Consider the following 22,312-nt stretch of genomic DNA (forward strand, 5'->3'; position numbering starts at 1 on the left):
TACTCGGGAAGGCCGCCATCTTGCTGATGTTATTTTCAAACAGTGATTATTTTCAATGTTTCTTAAATGCTTTTTAATGTAGAAAACTATTTTATGAATATAATTTTGATATCTACGTCCGTTTATTTTTTACACCTATTTCAAAAATGCGGGATTGACTGCCGCACCCTGTATTTATTTTGTTTAGGAGCAAATATTAAAATACAACATTTTTACAGATTTTGATCCTTTAATCTCCTTTCAGTACTCTAACTTATAATTCAGAAAATGCAATACCTCAGACTTATATGTGACATATACAAAACATCAATTAAAAAGGTGGTTATTTTAAGAGACAAATCTACAGGTATAGCGTACTGTTGTAATTCAAACAAACCTGCCAGACATTCCTCTCCTCTCTAGTGACCTTGTAGCGGAACACTGCTCTCTCAGCAATGACCCATACTGTACCCTTTACTGGGTCTTTGGTAATGGACACCAACTTCCCATAGGACTGGAAAACACCATACATAAAGATCATACAACTGTTATGCTGGACTTCAGTAAGGCTTTTTGTCCCCTGGGCCATGAACTAAGGCCAAGCTGGATCTTGGTTCAAGAGCTATCTCAAGATAGACAACATACCTTGGGACAACGAAAGGGATAAAGTCTAAAACCCTCTCAACTGATCAAGGCGTACCTCAAGGCTCTGTATTGGACCCTGTACTTTTTATGTTACTGACCAATGATATGCCATAGTATCTTGAAGAACAGTGCAAACTACTAATGTTTACTGATGGTACAACCCTGCTGCTGGCCGGAAAATGGCAATGTAAAAATATACAGAAATCCTTAGGAAATAATTTTAGGTGTGAATCCCTAGCAAGCAGTCCACAACAACCAACAATACAACATAGTACAGAGTTTGGTCTTGTTAATCAAGCCTTGAGAAGGGTTCAGTTCTAAACTGTGATCTTCACCAACTCAGTGTGGTGTCCAAACTCGAACTTCAAGATTTAAACAGCCAAGTATCAAAAAATGTTACACATTATTGAACAGAAGATAAATTTCATAATGGTGAATGAGTGACAAGGTCGTCAAATTACACTTAATTGGATTCATCATAAAACAAATATTTTGGTGTAAAAATAAACCACACAATGAAAAACCTCTCCAATCAATGTCGTGTGCAGGAACAACATGACTTTACTTTTATAAAAGCAAAAATGCTAACACTTTAACAAGAAACTCTGAACATTATACTGATAAAAAAGGTAAACTTTTGCTCTGCCTGCTCTTGATTATGTGAAATGAAGATAAGCTGTTTTAACAAAATGGACCCAATAATCATCCCACTAATATGTCCGTAGTTTTTTGTAATTAGCAAGTAGCATGAAATCCCTTGATCGGCTTTTTTGCCTGCTCTTGACTCTTTCCTTTGAGTTTATTTTAAATCCAAGGTTTTTAAGATTAATCCACCAAGAACTAGGAACAAATTGAAAAAGTTAAATTATACAAATATTAACAACATTATGTTGAACATTTTAGCCACACATATTTTATTCGTCTTTTGCAACAAACTAAGGGAATATGTAAGAAAGCAGTAACATCTTCCTAATGTAATTTTACTTTTGGGCATTCTTTTTATATTTAACAAATATTCCTAGTCTTTTAAGTTACACATAAATTAATTTAAGAATATTTGATGTTAGAAAATTTACAATATTGAAAATAAACATAATAAAATATAGCTATCAGTGCAATTTTGTTATAACATGTGTTTTATAGCTTATGATTCTTGATTCTTGGTATTCTATAAAATAAGAACAAGAAAGGCAATCAATTTGCTATGAATATGAGAGTGTCAAGAAGCAAATGAGAGCAAAATTCAGTTTACATTTGTTATGAACAGCCAAGATGTTCACTACTGATAATTATACCAAAACTTGTTTTATTGCAGATACACCATTGACAGACTACTGATAAGACACCTTATACACCTAAGAAACACATTACTGACATACCCACCTTGGTATACGTGTAACAGTGTTTATCTAGTTATACTACAGATTTAACCACCTCGTACACTAAGGACAGATTCATCTTGCTGTAGATTTATTATTGACAGATTCTTCACCTTGTGAACGATGATGGACTTACTTTATTATATACATGAATCAACAGACATGTCTTGATATCTAAGTCTTTTTATTGATATAATTTCCATAATATACTTCAGTCAGTCTTATTTGTTGTACAGGATGCATCAGAGTGATTCACTTCTTTACAAATACTCTCATTCATTACATATACCATACCACAAAGAAAAGTTATCCATTTGTTGCAGTCTAGTGGATACAGTAGTTATTGCATGATATCTGAGCACTTCTTTACAAATACTCTCATTCATTACATATACCATACCACAAAGAAAAGTTATCCATTTGTTGCAGTCTAGTGGATACAGTAGTTATTGCATGATATCTGAGCACTTCTTTACAAATACTCTCATTCATTACATATACCATACCACAAAGAAAAGTTATCCATTTGTTGCAGTCTAGTGGATACAGTAGTTATTGCATGATATCTGAGCACTTCTTTACAAATACTCTCATTCATTACATATACCATACCACAAAGAAAAGTTATCCATTTGTTGCAGTCTAGTGGATACAGTAGTTATTGCATGATATCTGAGCACTTCTTTACAAATACTCTCATTCATTACATATACCATACCACAAAGAAAAGTTATCCATTTGTTGCAGTCTAGTGGATACAGTAGTTATTGCATGATATCTGAGTCAAGCAACAAGCTTGTCTACTCCTTGGAAGGGTCCTTACTAACAACACATCTCATAAAATAAAGATTGGTAGTGGTTTGGAAGTTATCTCTAAGCCGTTAATAACCATGTTAAGGCATTGAGTGTGCTTCTTAGACCTAATTTAACCCATTGCGATACCTCCCATATCTGTCGGTGCTGGGCCCTGTTAGGCCAGCAAATATTACACAAATTGTAGTGTTTTAGATAAATAACCGTACAAATAGTAAATATTAACATATTTACATAAAACTTTTACTAAATTATTCAGATTTACACTGACTTTTATATCAACACCTTTACAATTTATTAAAAAAAAACTTTTTTTATTTCAAATAAACAATTTTACAATTATATATTTTGAAACAAATTTTTAAAGCAAATATTTTTTTTCTACATTGAAAATTATTTATGCCCTTTAAAAACTAATTTATTTTATAAATTAAACATACTTTTATGCAAAAATAGGGCACAAATGTTAATTTTGCTATATAAATTATTTTTTAAACATAAAATAAAAATGTTTGCGATTTTTAAAAAATTTTAAAAAAATTAAAAAATACCAAAACCTACCTCCACATTGTTATCAAGATCCAAATCAATTATTTGTAAACTATTTTCTGGATGAATATCACCATCACTATAATCTGATTCACAATCGATGTCACGTTTACGCCTTTCAGTAACAATAGATTCTTCACTTTCCTCAAATTCACTATCTTCTAATTCACTTCCAAACAAAACATTATTAATCTCAAAATCACTTCTTATACGTTTTTGACTCATTTTGAAACTCAAAATAAAATAAAACCTTGTTAGCGCGAACCGGCAACTAGAGCTACTGAATTTCGACGTAGACGGCAACACAGCTGTCCGCTGCTCTCAGCTGACGTAGGCTGTTGCATTGTTTATACTTTATTGTTCTCATCAATGACGTAATTTATTTCGTTTACAAAACCTTTTTTTAATAGATAAAGTAATGTAGATTAACAGACAAACATTAATTTTTATGTTTTTGTTTGTATTAATAATATATATTGGATTTTATTAACGTATTACACAACTACGAAGAAAGAAACTACACGACAGAAATGAAGTTCTCAATGTGTGGAAGGATTATTTTGAAGCTTTACTTAATGGGGAAGTTAAGAATAATATTAATATGGACGTACCAGTGTATCAGAATGTACAACCTGAAGTAAAAAAACCCACATTAGAAGAGATCCGGGAAGTAATTAGAGGACTTAAGAACCACAAGGCACCAGGAAGCGATGGAATAACTTCCGAAATGTTTAAGGATGGAGGTATCGAACTTGCGTCTCAACTGCACAAGCTTATAGAAGACATATGGGAAAAAGAAGAGATGCCTTCGGACTGGGAGGAAGCCATAATTGTGCCTTTACACAAAAAGGGGGACAAACAAGAGGCAAATAATTACAGGGGAATTTCATTGTTGAATACTTCATACAAGATACTGTCAAAAATAATACAGAAAAGATTAGAAGTGTACACAGAAGAAATAATTGAAGATCACCAGGCAGGATTTCAAAAAGGAAGGTCGACCATCGATCAAATATTTGTTCTAAAAGAATCAATAGCCAAGCACTGGGAATTTGATAGAGCATTGTATGGATTATTCATAGACTTTCAGAAAGCTTATGACAGTATCAATCGAAATAAACTATGGGAAAAAATGGAGCAGTATGGAATACCTACAAAACTAACGAAAATGGCAAAACTTAGCTTAGAAAATTCCAAATGCAAAGTTAAAGTGGAAAATTAATATTCACCCGAGTTTGAGGTAAAAACAGGGGTGAGACAGGGAGACAGCCTCTCTCCATTACTGTTCAATTTAGCCCTGGAAGAAGCATTGAAAGAAATAAGAAATAGGAAACTAGGTATAAGCATTGGAACTAAGATAGGAACACTGGCATTTGCGGATGACGTGGTGTTAGTTTCCAATGACAGAGATGAACTGATGGAGATGACAGGAATATTAATAGACAAAACCCGGTCAATAGGACTAGAAATTAACGACGCTAAGACAAAGTTGATTTATTTTAGGCGAGGAAATAATGGTAGAGAAGATTTGGAAATACTGAACCATAAACTCGAACAGTTTGAAAGATTCAAATACCTCGGAGCAATAGTTAATTCAAAGAGTAATGAACTAATAGAAATCCAAAATAGAATAAATTTGGCAAATAGAAGCATGTACGCATTAAATAATATTTTAAAATCAAAATTTACTGTCTTACAAAACAAAATTAAAAATATATAAGACTGTTATAAGACCAGTTCTTCTCTATGGAGCAGAGACATGGATTATAGATAAACAGGCAGAAAAGAGATTGGTTACATTCGAGAATAAAATTTTGAGGAAAATTTTCGGACCTATTAGAGATGGAGATGGATGGAGAATCAGGCACAACCAAGAAATCAGAAAGATGTTTCAATCTCCAGACGTTGTAGGAGAAGCAAAGAGCAAGAGACTTCGGTGGGCAGGCCATGTGATGAGGAGGGAGGATGATAAATTGATTAAAGAGGTTTGGAAACACAATCCAGTTGGAAGAAGACCTCGAGGTAGACCCAAAAATCGCTGGAAGGACCAGGTGGAGAAGGACTTGCGGAAATTGAGAGCGGGTCAGGGGGATTGTGAAGACAGGGAGAGATGGAGGCAGCTGGTTGGCGAGGCCAAATACCATCTAGGGTATCCATGGCCATGGGAGTAAGAGTAAGAGTAAGAGTAATTACACAACTACGAGATAACTCGTAGTTGTACATATGGGTCCTTTTTCCATACTACGAGATAACTCGTAGTTGTAGGCCAATGGATTAATTGATTTAATTTCAAACTAAATCTCAAATAACACCTCCTTTTTATATAGTTTTTCTCCTGACAGACTCACTTCATTACAGATATATACACTACATACAAACCCACCTCGTTATAGAAGTCCTCGAAAACCATGGCCTGGTTGAGTGTTGATACCCCCACCACACGGTTGGGATATAGCAGGAGGACATGGAACTCTGTGAGGACAAAGTTGATGGGCGGGGCAGCGGGGGGCGAGAGCGGATAGTTCAGCCTCTGACTGTCTGCCAGCACTTCGTCTCCTTCCCCAGCAACATCTATCTGCAGTATATCCAGTCAGATTCCACAAAACATATTTCACTTGTACGGGTGGATCCAGGGTTTAAACTGTGATCCATTTTATCACATTTTGCGAAACAAGATGAGAAAATGCGACACTGTTGAGAAAAGCTCTTCGCAAAATTGTGACAAAAGCGATAAAGAACAACTAACCCCAAAAAGTACATCTCATTTTGAAAATAAGTTTGCAAAGTTAAAAGTTTTGTTTTTCAATGATACTGTAAGATTATATATTTTATCATCACATTTAATTTCATGTAGTATATAAAATATTAGACACATGCCGCGCCGCCGGGCAACAAACTGTCTGGTTGGAAAACGCCTGCCTACTCTTGGATCATAAAGTATAGATACCCAAGTTTGAACGTTAACCATAAACTAACTAATAAAGCTAAAATTACAGGAGTTACATTAAAATTTAACTTGTTTATTTCCGGATTAACCAGATGTAAAAGGTACTGGTTTTTGGCCCTTTACTACTAAACTGCAGTTTTGAACATTAATTATTCATTAGAGGCCCAAAGCCCATATGAAAAAATCTGATGGGAAATAGTCAAATACATTAAACAATATTTAATTTAATACTGCTTCTTGAAGTTAAGGGCACGAGTGGTCGTGCACGATCGTTACAACACCATCCTCTAAAGTCCTCTACGGTTTGCTCGTTCCAAAGAGCATGCATTATCTGCGGTAAATTAACAAAATCTGTTTAACACATTCACTGCGGGTGATGAGCATGGTCGTCATGCGAAAATGGCGCACCGGGCGGTGGACGAGCAAGCTCGGCATACGGCAGCTGCTTTCATAATGCCTCAGTGTGAGCTGAGCAGTTGCCCGGGAATGCTGTAACACTCATAGCGAGGTGTGTCTGTTTCGGTGAGTCAGTTGGTGCGATTCGTCGCCGGTTCGCCATTTTCGTTTGTTATGTATAATTTGCGATATTGTGTGAGTGGATTATAGTGTCTGTTGACTGTGTAAGTATATGTACTCGTAATGGAGGAGGACGATAATGTTATTGACAATAATTTTTCATCTGATGAAGACAATGAGTCGAGTTCGAACAGTTCTATGGACAGTGAAGGCGGCGTCCCCCACCCCAATACGTGTAATTGATGTACTATCTACGTGTCATTCATGTACTATATACGTGTAATTCGCTAGTGTTTGTGCCGAAACCTAGTGCGCTGCGAGCACGTACAACACGGGGACCGGCACCCGGTGCGGATGACAAGCAGACTCGGCACGGACATGACGTCACCCGTTCCGGCAACGAAGCTTCCGGGATACCTTGGACAACCCTTTCGGCTATCCTGACTCCGTTTTGGGTAAGTAAAAAACAAAACAAAATTCCCGCATTTTCTGTCGCCGGTAATTTTGTCATCCGCAGTGAATGTGTTAATTGAAGTGGAGTTAAAAACTATAGTTTTAAATTTTTTTTTCACAAAAATAATGACTAAAAGCTCAATAACGTGATCAATGCCAAATTATTTAAACAAACCTGGTTAAGAATAACAGTTAAAATGGTTATTTGACAACCACTTTTATCCATATAATTACAAAATGACATACTCTAAATTAGCACACTTGTATATATCTTGCATAAAACTGTGGTCTTAATAGGAATATAAGTTTTCCTGTGTATGAATGTTCAAAATTGCAGTTGTGTTGAAAAGTAACTTGTTTTATAAAAAATTTAAAAATAACCATACTATAAAATCTTATTTTGTATTTTACATTGAGAGAAGACTATGTTTTTTATTTTTTAAATAAATTAAAATTTTATTTTCTAACCAAACTTTTTTAAATTTAACCTCTTTAAGGAAATCCTTTTTGTTATTGAGGTTCTAAATATTTTAACAACAGTATATTTATTAATGTAAATATAAGATCAGGGGGCTAAAGTATTATAGAACTTAAGACTGTTTTTCGATAAGTATTACTGGAATCTCTGCTGAATACCAATGCTATTAAATATTAATAAGTGCTAAAGGTCAAATATTTTTACTAAAAAGTCTGAAGAGCTTGTAGCATTGTTGCTAAAAAATTTAAACTCTTGGATGATCTAAATGTAAAAAGATTTTACATTTAGAATATCACAGATACTAACAAAGAATGAAGAAACAACAAAGAATAAGTACACAGTATTTTTTTAGTAAATAAGTGTTTTATTCACAGCATGTGATATGTATGCCTTATTTATCATTTATCTAACCCTTTGGAAACACATTTTTTTTATGAATCAGTAACCTTTTGATGACGTTATGAACAAAATGAAACTAATTGTTTAAAGACTGTCTTATGTTGTCACTATGTTTGATTATTGCTTTCTCAGAACTTCTTTGGCTCGACCATTAAGGTTACAATCAGAGAACAAAAATTCTATACTCTTAAGAAAGAGAATTTTTGAGTGGTGTTTATAAACTTACGATTCAATAATGGCTCAATACTGTGGAAAATTATCATAGTAAGGAATTCATTCTTATATTTCAATGGAATTGAGGTCATAAACAAATTTAATCTTATGCAAAAGTATCTTATTAATCATGTTGAATTGTAGGTTTTCAAGATATATAAAAGATGAATGTACAAAATAAAAACATTATCATTCTGAAGTTTAAAAATGGTGTGAATCCTCTGCTTGGTAATATTTACCCAAAACCATTGAAAAAGAAAAGGAAATATTGATTGTTTCATTACGATTTTACTAGCATCTTATTTGATGGACTAGACAAGTTAAATTTTCTAAACGCTTATATCCTATAAAAGAGCGCTAAAACTAAAATTATTAATCACAAAAAGGATCTAACCAATTTCCCGTCACATATGGGGCTTGTTTGAAATTTAAATTATGTTTTTGAATTGGTGGTCATAAGACTAGAATTAACTTATCCAGCTCAATGTTACTGCAGAACAAACTATCAGATCAACTTGCTCTATTTTACTGACAATCATTAGTGCTGGTCTCTAGAGGAAATATATTGAATTACAACATTAAGAGAATATTGCTTTGACTTGTACATAATTTAATTGTTATTTTAGGTCATGTAATCATTACACAACATGGCTGGATACAGTTGTTTGCTTAACAACAGCTATATTGACACACATATTAGTGATGTTAGAGACAAATCTATTGAAATCTTGAAATCTAAACAAACTCCTTTTTATAATGTGTAATGCATTAATGTGGTGTCTAATATACACAGAAGTAAATTATTCAACAAATCACAGAGTACCATAATTATTTAAAACAATTGGAAATGCAAACAAAATACTACACAACCTTGTTCTTAATGCCTTTGATTTTTTTAATCTTGTAAGAATCCTTTTTAGTTTGGTGTGTTACAGAATAGAGACTTGCATTTGAAACTGATTTGGTACTCCGCCTTTCCTGTTCTGGAAACAATAAGCAAAATATGTAAACATACTTTGGGCTTAGATACTTTTGTTAGCCCAACAATTTCTCCATATAATTTGATTATACTTTATTTACTCTTTATATATAATATTAAAAAGATAAAATCTGTTAAACTGTATCTACAAAACTTATATGTCTACATCAAATAAGGAATTAAATTTAAAACTGGATTTTTACGCTTTACCTAATTATAATGTCACAATATTTAATATTATTATATTAATATATAAAACCTACTCTAATTACAACAATCCATACCTGTCCGTAAAATATGGATTCTTCTGTAAGCCATGCAAATGAAGTTGGGAGGTTATGTCTTTGGGTCGACTTTGGATAGAAGAACTGGAGTTTTGAGTATTTCAGTGTCCTCTTACTGGGCACCTCTATGAAGCCTTCTGTAACCGATATATTTAAAATTACAACAGACTATGCAGGACATCCGCACTCATATATATTACAATGTATAAGTTCAGATATTTGTATGAGAATATGTTGTTGTCGTCTAGCTCCTTGTTGGTCGCCAAATTGTGTAGGTTCAGAAATGTCTGCTCCTTGTCAGTTAAGCCATTTTGATGTGTGTCGGTCATCCCATCATGTTGGTTGCCCCAATTTGAATAAATTTAAATAGCCTCACTTTGGTAATCCGAATTTATAAGACGTCAACGTGTGTGTAGTCCCACTTTGGTGTAGTAAACTTATAAGATGTCAGAATATCCCACAATGTTGTTGGTATCAATTTTATACTGGATCTTTAATCATATATTTTTAGGTGCACTATCATTAACTCACTTTTAAGAGAAACACTTTATTATAATGAGTTCCATTTTTTCAGTACATGGTTTTACAAGCATACCAATTCTTTTATAATTGATTTAAAATACACTTCCTCATGGGAAAATTTGCCTCTCATGCTATATTATCGAAATGTACACCTATTCACTTTCACTTTCATCACAAAGAAATATATATAGGTGTTTTCATTTACAAAGACAATTCAGAAAAGAGAATGATGCAGGGCGAGAGCGAAGGGTAACGGAAGTAGATCCCTTCCATTTTCAATCTCGGATCCAAATTAACACTAACTTGTAATATTTCGGTTCATACTGCTTATGAATTTCTTTTACAGTTTAATTATCTGAATCTAATCCAACATAAAGTTAATTTATATTTTCTCTATTAATTTATTTTAAAGTTTACGTGTAATTTGACATAATAATTAGCGACGAGACTATATTACAAGAATTAATTAGACTGTAACCGCTCGCCAATTTGCCAAGGCCTTGTTTGAAATTTGTACTGTGTATTATCGATCTTACAACAATATTACGTGGTTCATACGATATTAATCATTCTTAGGGAGAGAAAGTATGAAAACTAACCTGCCCTAGTGAGGTAAATGTTGAAAATCTGCTGTAACAGGGGTCTCTCATCTGAGCTGTTGACATTGCCCACAAACTGATAGATGCGGTTAGGTGTAGTTGCAATGATGAAATATCGCTCCAAGTTAGGAACTTTGTGGAACTCCAGACCTGTGATGGCACTGTTCCCTTTACCGATGTCAAACACCTGTAAACAACAATTATTTAAAGTACAGCAGTGGTCTCCAGTATGAACTGTTGTTACCCAAGAACTGATGTATGTGGTTAGGTGTAGTTGCTATGATGAAATATCGCTCCAAGTTAGGGACCTTGTGGAACTCCAGACCTGTAATGGCACTGTTCCCTTTACCGATGTCAAACACCTGTAAACAACAATTATTTAAAGTACAGCAGTAGTCTCCAGTATGAACTGTTGTTGCCCAAGAGCTGATGGATGCGATAGAGTGAGGGTACTATATGGTAAAATAACATTCCCAGTTGAGTACCGTATTAGATTCCATACTTGTGATTGCACTTAACAAAAGCATCCTCTCAAAAAACCCAACCTCACTAAGGAGGAACTCAAGGATGTATCAATCTTGGGAAAATTGTTGTACTACTACTGTACTAGATACAGTAACATACGAAGAACAAGGACCCAACAAGATATCTTTGAGCACAAATTATCCAAAACTGTTACAAAACAAAGAATATTTCTCAGAAGAATTAAAATCTAACTCTTCGTTATTTCAAATTCGACAAACATTACCACCCAAAAGTTAACTAACATGGAATGCCTCTTCTGCTAATAATAGGCTCCCTGAATTCACCATATACCGAATTACCTTAGGTTCTAGTGGAAATCCTAACCCTTATTATATGACAAACTGTGTCCTTCATTAACACGCGAGAGGTCGCGCCCGCGGCAGTTTGCCGCGCTTTTTTGATTTCTTTATATTTTCGTTTGCAGTGATGCCCCAGGATAACAGGGTCTCGTTTTATCCCTCCCAGTACATCCCTGCGCCTAACCTTGACAACCGTTAGTCTGTCGCCGGCTTTATTTGCGAGTGGTGGAATTTTTGTTGTAGCTCTGCACCTGCCGCGGCAATATGCCTTCGCGCGATCTCTCCCGTAGTGCATTCTGTTACATCTGAGAATATTGGAAATATTTCTAAATCTTAAATATTTTAATATTTTGTGTTTTTTGTCATGTTTTCGAATACATACACACTTCTTCAGTTAGCTTAGACGATAATGTCCACTGAAACAAAAATTAGTAAACTTGTACTAATTTAGGGGTTTTTATATTTTAACTTTTTATGAAACTTAGAAAGAAATTTTAATTTTTCGTTAACATTTATAATTTTTCTTTTTTATAAAATTGGTTTCTTCATTTGTACATAATATTTTATTGAGTTAGTAATCGTTTGCCTAATTATTGATTTATTATTATATTATAACGTTTTTGAGGCAATTTGTTTTGTTTTAAGGAAATATACATATTATCAAATTTATTTCTTCCTCATAATAAAATACTTTATTGTAATAAAATGTTTCATTTAAAAGCCTAATTTATATTATTGCTGCAAATTGCTCACACGCGACCTTTGTCGTACCAAAATGTCACCAATTCCGAACCAAATATACAGTGTATCATAATAATATTTCTCTTTGTTAGAACTTAAGTGCCCAATTACTTTTATTAGTATATACTGAAAGACAGTAATAGAGACAACACACAACTTTTTTTTTAAACTTTTCTCACCAAATTAAAGCTGCAATTTGAGTAAAAGACGAGCGTGAGCAATTTGCCGTCGCGCGACCTCTCGCGTCCAGGAAGTGAGTGCGATCTCTCGCGTGTTAAAAATCCTAAGGACTTTTTCAAAAAACTAAGTCCTTGATAAATTAGTGGGCTTTGGCGTTTAATCTTTTCACTCTCCAGTAAACATGAAACAGATCATAGACATTAGAATAAAAACTTGAATACTAGTCGGTAGTAAAGTATGTATCTGAAAGTTATTATACTAAATTCATATTAGAACTCTGACTTATGTTTGAATGAATAGTAAAAAAAGTGATTCAGTACCTTACAATACATACAGCTTTTTAGAAAGGTCAGAGTTGCCATCAATGGTACTAACAGGCAACTTAAGGGCTAATTAAAACCCTATACAGGGTTTCTACCCATATTGTTATGGTCTATACAGTCATTCTTTCAAACCATACAGCATCAAGGATTGTACTGTACTGTTTTTATTCTTTAAAAAATTAGGATTATTGGTAAACTTGGTCACGATAATTCTCAGGCTAAAATTTAATATATTTTTCTGGTGTAATAACTCATGAATGATTCATTTCACTAGTTAATAGTGTAATTATTTTCTATCTGTTCCATCCATGTGTATAGGGCTAAATTGGTTAAAAACCTCTGTACGATATTTTTTTTATTTCATGAATAAGTCAATTGTTGATTAATTATTTATTTAATTTTGTATACCCATATTGTTACCACTTCTCAGAGTTTCCCACAATCCTTAATTCTAATAATAATATAAATGTGAAAGTGCCTCTGTTTGTTTGTTTGTTTTGCTTACTCATGCAAACTATTAAACCGATTGTACTGAAACTTTACATAGATATTCTTAGGGTTTCTGGTGTGAATATAGGCTTATTCTTATTTTGAAAATCTCGCTTGAGCTAGGCCCTACTAGTCTCTAAAGTAGCATATAATCCCATTTTGGTCTCAAAATTTGTGGAATATTAAATGAAAGACCCTGTTAAATGTAATCAACATACTGTTATGTGTAAACATTGTTTTATGACAACACAGCCATATGTTTAATTAGTTTACCATTAATTTCCATTTGTTCACATTTTTTGTGTGAAAGCATAGAGTAAACTTGATAGTGACAACACTTCTTGTTTCAACCTTTTCTGCAACTGCTGTTAAGCACAGAGTAAGAAAATATTAATATTAAAAGTTTTAGTGCTACTGAATATTAAATATTCAATATAAAATACAAAGTTACCCATCTTAGTTGTCTTTTGACAGAAGTAGGCTTCTCAGACCTGTGTATGTATGTATGTATGTATGTATGTATATATATATATATATATATATATATATATATATATATATATATATATATATATATATATACACACGAGTCTCGCTAATCCACAAACATCCAGGAAGAAATTCTTATATTTATTTATAACGATAATGCACAGTTATAGCAAATTATTACCTAAAAAATGAAAATGGGAGCATCATATAATTAAAAAAAAACTTTCATCAAATACGCGTACAGTTTTTATTAGGACAAATTGCGTACGGTACAGTAAATTAAATAATTAATTTTTTTTTAATACCAAATTGAAACTTATGGGTTAAGTATGTGTTTAATAAGAAGTTAAATCAAACAATATCTGGACGTACAGTACTGGTATTATTATTGAGTACATTATTAATTGTTAAAAGACATGAAATCAGTAATTGTCTTTTGTCGTATCTATTGGATGACGGGTAGTTTGAACATCGTGTCATCAACATGATATTGGCAGGTGTAGCAGTAGCCTGTTGCTCTAGGTATCGTAGTGCAAGGTCAAGCGCTGCTGCACCGTCGGCGTGTGGCACCAACTCTTCGTTATCACACAGGTTCTCGTCATTACTTCCTTCCTCTTCACACTCCATCAATTCTTGAGTGACTGCGTGAAGAGCGTTTTAAGAGTAATGCTTTTGCTTACTCACAGCAATCAGCTCTCACACTTTTATTAAACAAATAATCACATTGGGATCGATGTTTGCAGTGTGAGACAACAGACGACACACTGCCGACCACTGCAGACTATAGCACAATGTCCAGCTGTTCTATGAATCGGGGTGTGTATTTTTGGCATACCGAGGGAGTAAGAATACTGCTTCATAGTGCTTATACATGTCCAATGTGCGTTACAAAAGTGAACTACGGTGTACTGTAACTTACTAACTATGCTTAGTATTCGATGTCCAACACATTTGCCACATGAAATACAGTACAACAATCAGAAAACACGTTTTAATAAACAATATTGATAACTTTATAACAAAATATACCCATTATCATACTTGAAACCGTGTTTTCCTGTCATTTCAACTAATCCAAATAATCGCGTAATACAAAGTGTGTTTGGTCCTAACTAGTTCGAATTAGCTGTATATATTTTCTTGATCGGAAACAAGGCAAAATCAACGATGGAACAAAAAATTAACACCTGAATAAATTACAAAGGCCATAAATGTGACAGATTTTCTTGATCGTGGCAACAAGGCAAATTCAACATTGGCGTCAGAAATATAATTCACTCAAACCAGAAGTGCTCATATACGTGCAAAGCCTATGAAATTGTGTGCTATTTTTAAGTAAAGAGCTATAAAGTCTGATCTTCTGCTATTTTTTTAATGGTTACAGATAGAAAAACTAAACATAAGTGATGCGTCAAACGGTTGCCTACTACAAATTTACAAATTTTTTACAACTATCTCCCAAAGAAGAGGTGACTCTCCAACTAAAAATTTAGAAACTATAATATCCTTTATACTTTTGGAAAGGGAATGTAAAAGTTATGATTTTAACACAAGACAAAGTTATTTATCTGTCTTTTGTTATTACGTATTTTATATCAAAGTTAAAATTTAACCCAGATACAAAATGCATAAACCCGATTTAAATACCCTGAAAAATCAAATATTGTTGCTAAATATTCAGCTATGCAATATGTATTAAATTTAGAATAGGGAGTTTTTCTTTCTGCTAATATATATCGGATTATTTTTATATTTGATGATGTTTAATAAAACAAAATAACCTTGAAATATTTTAGTATTAATCATGGATATTTTCAGGATAGAGCTCATGACCACAGCAGTGATAATTTTTTATTCAATAACAGGTAATTAAACCAATTTATCCCTTGTTAAATGTTGAATTTATAAATCTGATGTTTTTATCTAAAGAAGAAAGTAATAATATATAAAGATGTATTTATTGCAGTTTGTACCAAGGAAAAAGGAAACACACATTGATGAAATAAAGATATAGGAGTTACTTACTCAAGTTTCTCACAGAACATGTTTATTCAATGTACTTAACAAATGTTACAATGCTACCATAATTTTTACTACATTAACTAATTATACGTTGTAATTATAATGTTCAAATAATTAGAGTAATAATTTTGGCATATGATAAACTCAACCAGAGAAATCCAAGAATAAACAAAAATAAACTCAGAAAGTCCAAGAAGACCCAACAGACAAATTCTACATGCATAATCAAAATTAAAACTTTGTAGTAAAACCATTTATTTCAAGATTGTTGAATGTATTATTTCCAGGTAGATTTCACATTTTACCCACATGCTTACTTATTTTTTATAAACAAAGAAGCGGTCTTTGATGACATATTACACTGAGAAACAGCAGAACTTGGATCACATCTTCAAGAGTCGTCCCCAACAAGCCGTTACATGCGACACTGACATCCCAGCACAATGACCTGAGCCTTACCGTGAAGTATGATTTTGATTTAAACACACGAGGACGGCGTTTGGGAGGAGAGGGACAACACGCACAGCAATCTGACATTTTAAACAACATCATGAACAGCGACATAGTGCGCCGCAACCAGTCCTGCACCACGGGCCAAACTGTGTGTCTTTCCTGCTTCATACATTAGGGCTGAACATTTTAGAAGGAAATAGCAAAGAAAGGCATAAATTATAAATTCAACATGATATATATCCTAGTACATATTTTAATATGAATATGAATGATGGATAACCATAATGAGTGTAATGAATGAGTAAGCTGTAGTCTTGTATATAGATAAGGTACCATGACAGATAATAATCATCTTAAATTAACAGTGTAATGACACAATTACAACAAAGGAAGTTATCCTGTCCAAATGCAGTCTACAACGATATAAACTTTATTATATTGCTAAGCTGCTGGGGTCCTGTTTTCAAAGACAATTTCCATCAATCTACATTGGCAACACTGTACAAGGATCCAAAGAGTTACACATCGGATGGCACGGGAAGACCAACACCCCATCCATTCTTCTATCCCTTCTCAACATTACTCAGAATCCAACAACCGAATAGCTAAATTATATGACTACACACAAAGTATAAAAAATATTTTAAAAAAGACACAAAAAATAACTATTAAATAGTGTTTTATCTTGGTGAAAATTCTGTTACAAATACAAAAAATAGTGTATAAAATGTTTTTTAAATCTCCTTAGAAAAAAATATTTTAAAAATCAACCAAGTGTCGATATTATTTTCGATGTGTGTTTTTTATTTCAAATTCATAACTCAGTACCGGTTATAGTACAAGGGCTATCCAAAAAGTAAATTATGTTTTGCTCTGTAGCCCCTAGGGGCAGGACAATCGTGGCCATTTTAATGTCAGGGCGTTTCTCCGTTTAGTGGCTATCCAGCTGTGCTAGTAAGATGTTACTGTCGCTCCTTGTTGTTTTACAATAGCAATTTCAAATGTGTGACGCAATTGAAAATCCCACGAGTTGTGAAGTGCGTTGGTGGTTTTTCTTGGCAAAGCACTATAAAACAATTGAGACTTATCACCAACTCTGGGAAGTTTATAGTTTATGGGAATGATGTGATTACTGAAGGTGGAGTGCATCTGTGGTGGATTATGTTTAAAAATGGCCAAACTAATGTGCATGATGACAAACGAAGTGGACAGCCAAGCATTGTGGCTGATGAAATTGTCTCTCAAGTCAATGAGAAGATTAAAGAAGAAGGTGTGATTACTTGGTTGAAGTCTCAGGAGGCAGAATTGTATAATGCTGTAATTTTAAAACTAGTTCACCGCTATGATAAGTGCCTAAATGTGTATGGTAACTATGTTGAAAATAGTATTTTAGTGTCACTTTCAAATGTTTATAGTACAATTTTTTCTTGTACTTTTTATTTATATAAAAATTTAATCTAACTTCTGGATAGCCCTCGTATTATGATTTGTTGAATAAAGCTATTACAATAACAATATTCTCACCAAGAATACACATGTATGGAAAAGAGTACAAACATCAGATCGGTAAACAGGACATCAATCACAAAATTTAAAGATTAATGGAACATAAACAATGAAAACTACAAAAAGTCTGACAAACAAAACAGTTAAATGTATTTTTTTACTCAACTAATATTATTCTAATTATTATTATTATTAATGTATTCTATTAATACTCACTAATATTATTTTATTTGTAAATATCATTGTTGATATACAATTTTTTTAAATATATTTCTTTTACTGTTTATTATTTGTTTCTGTGTTTGTGAAGACTGTTAATCTTCACAAATTTAGATAAAAAAATTACAAGAAATCAAGCACAATGTGTATAAAAATTGAGTTTTATTAGCATAATAGTTTAAAATTGAAATATTTAAAAAAGTTATTTCACACTCTACAAGACATACCATTCCTTCAGCGTCCTTGGGACCATAGAGAGGCAAGTAGTTTGGCAACTATCCAAGCAGCACAAGATAATAGACATATTATTTACATGAACCAGAAATGTGTAAAGTAGCTAATGCTAACATGTACCTGAGGCAATAATTTATCACAACTTTAAGTGATTTACCAACATTTTACTTCAGCATCTCATGCATTACCAGCAACACAAGTAACAACCCACACTATCAAAAATTTTTACTGAAAGAAGAATTACTTGCAGCTGAAGGTAAGGAGAACTAAGAGCCGGCCATATTGATTTTTGCCCTGTACAAGCATTGTTAAACTTGAAATATTTTTACCTTATTTTTAGTCCGAAAATTCTAGGAGGTATCACATTTTGAAGACACAATTAATACACATTCAAATGCTTTTTAGCTTTTTTATATTTTAAATGATCATTTAGAAAACATCTGAACTTTTGTACTTTATCATTTTAACCCATCGCCAATCATTATCAATCTGTTTTTCCGTGCATGTCCTAGTGGGCACAAAATTAAGTTGACCGTCGGCAACAGCAAAGTAATGGCATACTAATTAAAACCGCCCGGTATTTATACTCAACTTACTAGTACATTGAACTGGATTCTCATATATAAGTTAAACATATTTTTGTCTATATACTTAAAAAAGAGATATAATACATTATTTCATTAACTATTGTAAAATGCTACTATAAAATGCTAAACAGTTGCTGTTGTAAAAACAGCTGAGGAAAATAACAGATCAGTAGCTCTATAAAGCGGAGTAAATTCAGCTGATTTTTGAACTTTTACAAAGAATTGCAATCTACAGAATATTAAAAAAACTTGTTTCAAAAATGAGAGAAAGACCATTTTTAAAACCATTCAGTACAGTAGTAATGATGCTCACACAGTCTACAAGACATTATTAGAACTAGTACGAAGTAAAAAAAAAAAAACAAATTGCTTTTGTGACCTCAGCTTGTCACCAAAACCTGACCCCACACTCAGAGATCACGTGCCAGATTATCTAACGAGATTTGATTGTTTTAAGATATCCATCCCATCGCTTAGCTCTTTTTCAAAAAAGTCCTATATATGCGGGGTTGAAGCTGTACAATGGTTTACCTGCGGCATATAAGGAAATGAACCAAAAAGAGTTCAAAGAAAAATTGAAAAATGAACTATTGAACACAGCATTTTATTCATTACAAGAATATTTTGAAAGTGATTTGTATCTTGGTTTTTAGGATAAGTATTTTATTTTCTCTGTAGTTGTAAATTGATACTAATTGACCTTATTAATTTTTTATAAGGTTTGACGATGCACCTGTTTTTCTATGTGTATGTACATATTGTAAACGTCTTGTGCAAATAAAGTATGTCTAATGTCTAATGTCTAATGTCTAATCGGAAATGCTCCTGACCACCAGAAATCAGAAACATCTTTATTCAAAATTTACACATGATGCACATGAATGGTATCAAGAATATAAACACAATAAACATATAGTGGGTGTTTGTAAAGTTCACAATAAACCCATAAAAGTTGATAAAAATAGACAATATTAATTATGAATAATTTAGATAAGTATAAAATAAATGGTAACATAAAACACATACAATCTTTACCCATTATTAATTTTTTTTAATTCGAAGAAGGAATATAATGGTAAGTTGGTTAGGTAATTTCGAAAAATTAATTAAAAAGAATTTTTTTTAGTTGAAACGTTTTAGTCTCTTCTATTAATTTTGGAATGGTTCCAAGAAATGTGCACCCAAATATTTTGGCTTTTTACAATAGAATTGCAAATTATGACAATCTGCAACCATATTATTACTATTTAGGGTACTATAGTTGTGAATGTCGCCACAGGTACTAATGTCACTTACACAATTTTTGACTGACAATACAGTGGTACAGATATATGCACTATAAATAATCAATATCCCCAATCGAGGGAAATGAATTTTAACTGATGCATTCCATTGCAATTTTAGAATAATATGGATTGCTTTTTTCTGAATGATTAAAATGGAATCCAAATTTTTTTGCCAATGTAGATCCATCTAAAGAAATATCGAACGTAATGTGTGTGAATCAACATGCGAAAAGGTAAAGATCAATTAGAATTAGAAAATGATAAACACTATATAAACAAAATAATATAATGCTCAGTTAAATAAAAGATGACTAGTGTCAATTGTATTTGTTTGGAGAACGACTCACCTGTTTCCAATATTGCTCAAGACTGGACTGGAATATTCTCTCAGAATCGTTCGACAACTCGGTCTCCAAGATGAGACCTTTGGAGGTACCCAGCAGGAGAGGTCTGGTGGTGTCCGAGCGAACGTTGTTGTAGTTCCAGCCCACGGCCGTAATCTCGTGTCCACGGAATTTAGATGTCTGTAACACCCACACACATTCTGTGCTATTATCATCTGAACAAAACGAGAATGAATTTGATAAGCCCAAGAATGATGTGGTCATACACTAGCTAATTTCATGGTACATGGTTGAAAGGGTACGAGCAGGTTTTGCTGTGAATCAAATCCAATCTAATATCAATGAGGAACAAGCATTTCTTGATTGTTATTTAAGATGCAGCATGTTAATATAATATATCTCCACTCATACTGTCTACACATAAATTTTTTAAAAGATTTATTATCATACAGTGACCAACAGTGCAAATTGGTTGCTTGATCACCTCAGTTGTAGAAAGTTATGAAACCTTTTTAACTTACTTGTAATAAAAATAAAAATTATTCATTGTTGATTACAAGAGCCATAATAATTACTTTACAAGCTCCATAGCAAAACTAAACCGATATTATTATGATTTTTACTTCTGTTTATCACAAACACAAAATTTCTGTATCAATATTTTAATTTTTCAGATTACTTGTTTTGTTTAAACATTTTTAGAATATCAACTTGGTGGATAAGTACAAAAAGATCAATGCTTTTCTACTAATGTCACAAAAACAACACAGTTATGGTTCCATAAATTTCATCTTTATATGTAAAATTTCAATAAATAGAATTTTTCAATAAGTACAGTACTTGCTCTACCTGGCCTTAAATCTGGGTTTCTAACTTACCGAGCTTGAATGCTAATCATTATACTACAGTCCTTAATTTTTATCTATCAATTATTTTATATACAGCTGTTTATGTCATGCATGGTTTGTATAAATAACCAAACTGTTGTGTAACTGCAGGACTAACTACCTGTCAAACAACTCAATATTCATTCATTTCCTATAAGTGGGAATAGATTAATTTAATTTTAATGAAGTTTAATGAACAAAAAATATTTGGTACAATAAATATATGTATATATCCACAATTGCACATGCCTAGATGTATTATACAAATAATTTTAATGGTGCTTATAATAATTTTATTGAGTTTATAACTCATCTTCAAATGCAGGCCTCTACAATATTTAATTATATTGTAATTCACAAGTTCTATCAAAGTTTTTGATAATTTATATATTTTCAAAATTATAAGTGTACTTAATTTGGAGAAATATCTATATCCGCAATACGAGTCAAAATAAAAACTATCACAATTTCATACATATTTTTATTAGGTTTAAAAATACAGTTCCCATTATAAAATTGTCTGAAATTTAAAATTCTAAAAATTTTTAAGAATTTCAGATGATAATAAATTGGCCTAAAAATTAGGCATACAACGTGCTGCCTTATGTTGGTACCTATGCCTAAAGATGGAAGTCAAAGTTTTAAAAAGTATACAACATATCAACAATATAAATAAATGATAATCACCTTAATTCCTATCTACATACTTAATTTGAGTTAATTTCTAAATAACTTGATTTCTGTAAAATAATCAATATTATTAATAATTATTGAGCATCACAGAGAATAATTTACACATGTTTAAGAATTGACGCACCACCTACAGTAGTTTTTTTCTCAATTTAAGAATTTCCAATATTTTATAGGTTTCCATTCTTCAAAACTTAAAATATCATGATAGTTAGACTGCTTTAAAAGATATGGTCACCTATACCAGAAAGAGAGTCATGTTTGCCCTTTTTTAAGAACTTCA

General features: G+C 32.5%; 1 protein-coding gene across 2 annotated transcripts in view; it reads right to left on the bottom strand.

Annotated features, from left to right (window-relative positions):
• Window positions 1-22,312, bottom strand: part of LOC124354027 (vacuolar protein sorting-associated protein 18 homolog) — a 58,571-nt gene that overhangs the window by 29,481 nt on the left and 6,778 nt on the right. The window contains exons 4-9 of one of the 2 annotated variants that reach the window (XM_046804176.1): window positions 20,456-20,632; window positions 18,229-18,276; window positions 10,756-10,942; window positions 9,635-9,771; window positions 5,749-5,940; window positions 377-493 (exon numbers count right to left, since the gene is read on the bottom strand). In XM_046804176.1, coding sequence (XP_046660132.1) covers window positions 377-493; window positions 5,749-5,940; window positions 9,635-9,771; window positions 10,756-10,942; window positions 18,229-18,276; window positions 20,456-20,632 — 858 coding nt within the window. The remainder of the gene's footprint in view (window positions 1-376; window positions 494-5,748; window positions 5,941-9,634; window positions 9,772-10,755; window positions 10,943-18,228; window positions 18,277-20,455; window positions 20,633-22,312) is intronic. The other variant, XM_046804177.1, reaches the window with a different exon arrangement.

This window comes from Homalodisca vitripennis, chromosome 2 (assembly GCF_021130785.1).
Source record: "Homalodisca vitripennis isolate AUS2020 chromosome 2, UT_GWSS_2.1, whole genome shotgun sequence".
NCBI lineage: Eukaryota > Metazoa > Arthropoda > Insecta > Hemiptera > Cicadellidae > Homalodisca > Homalodisca vitripennis.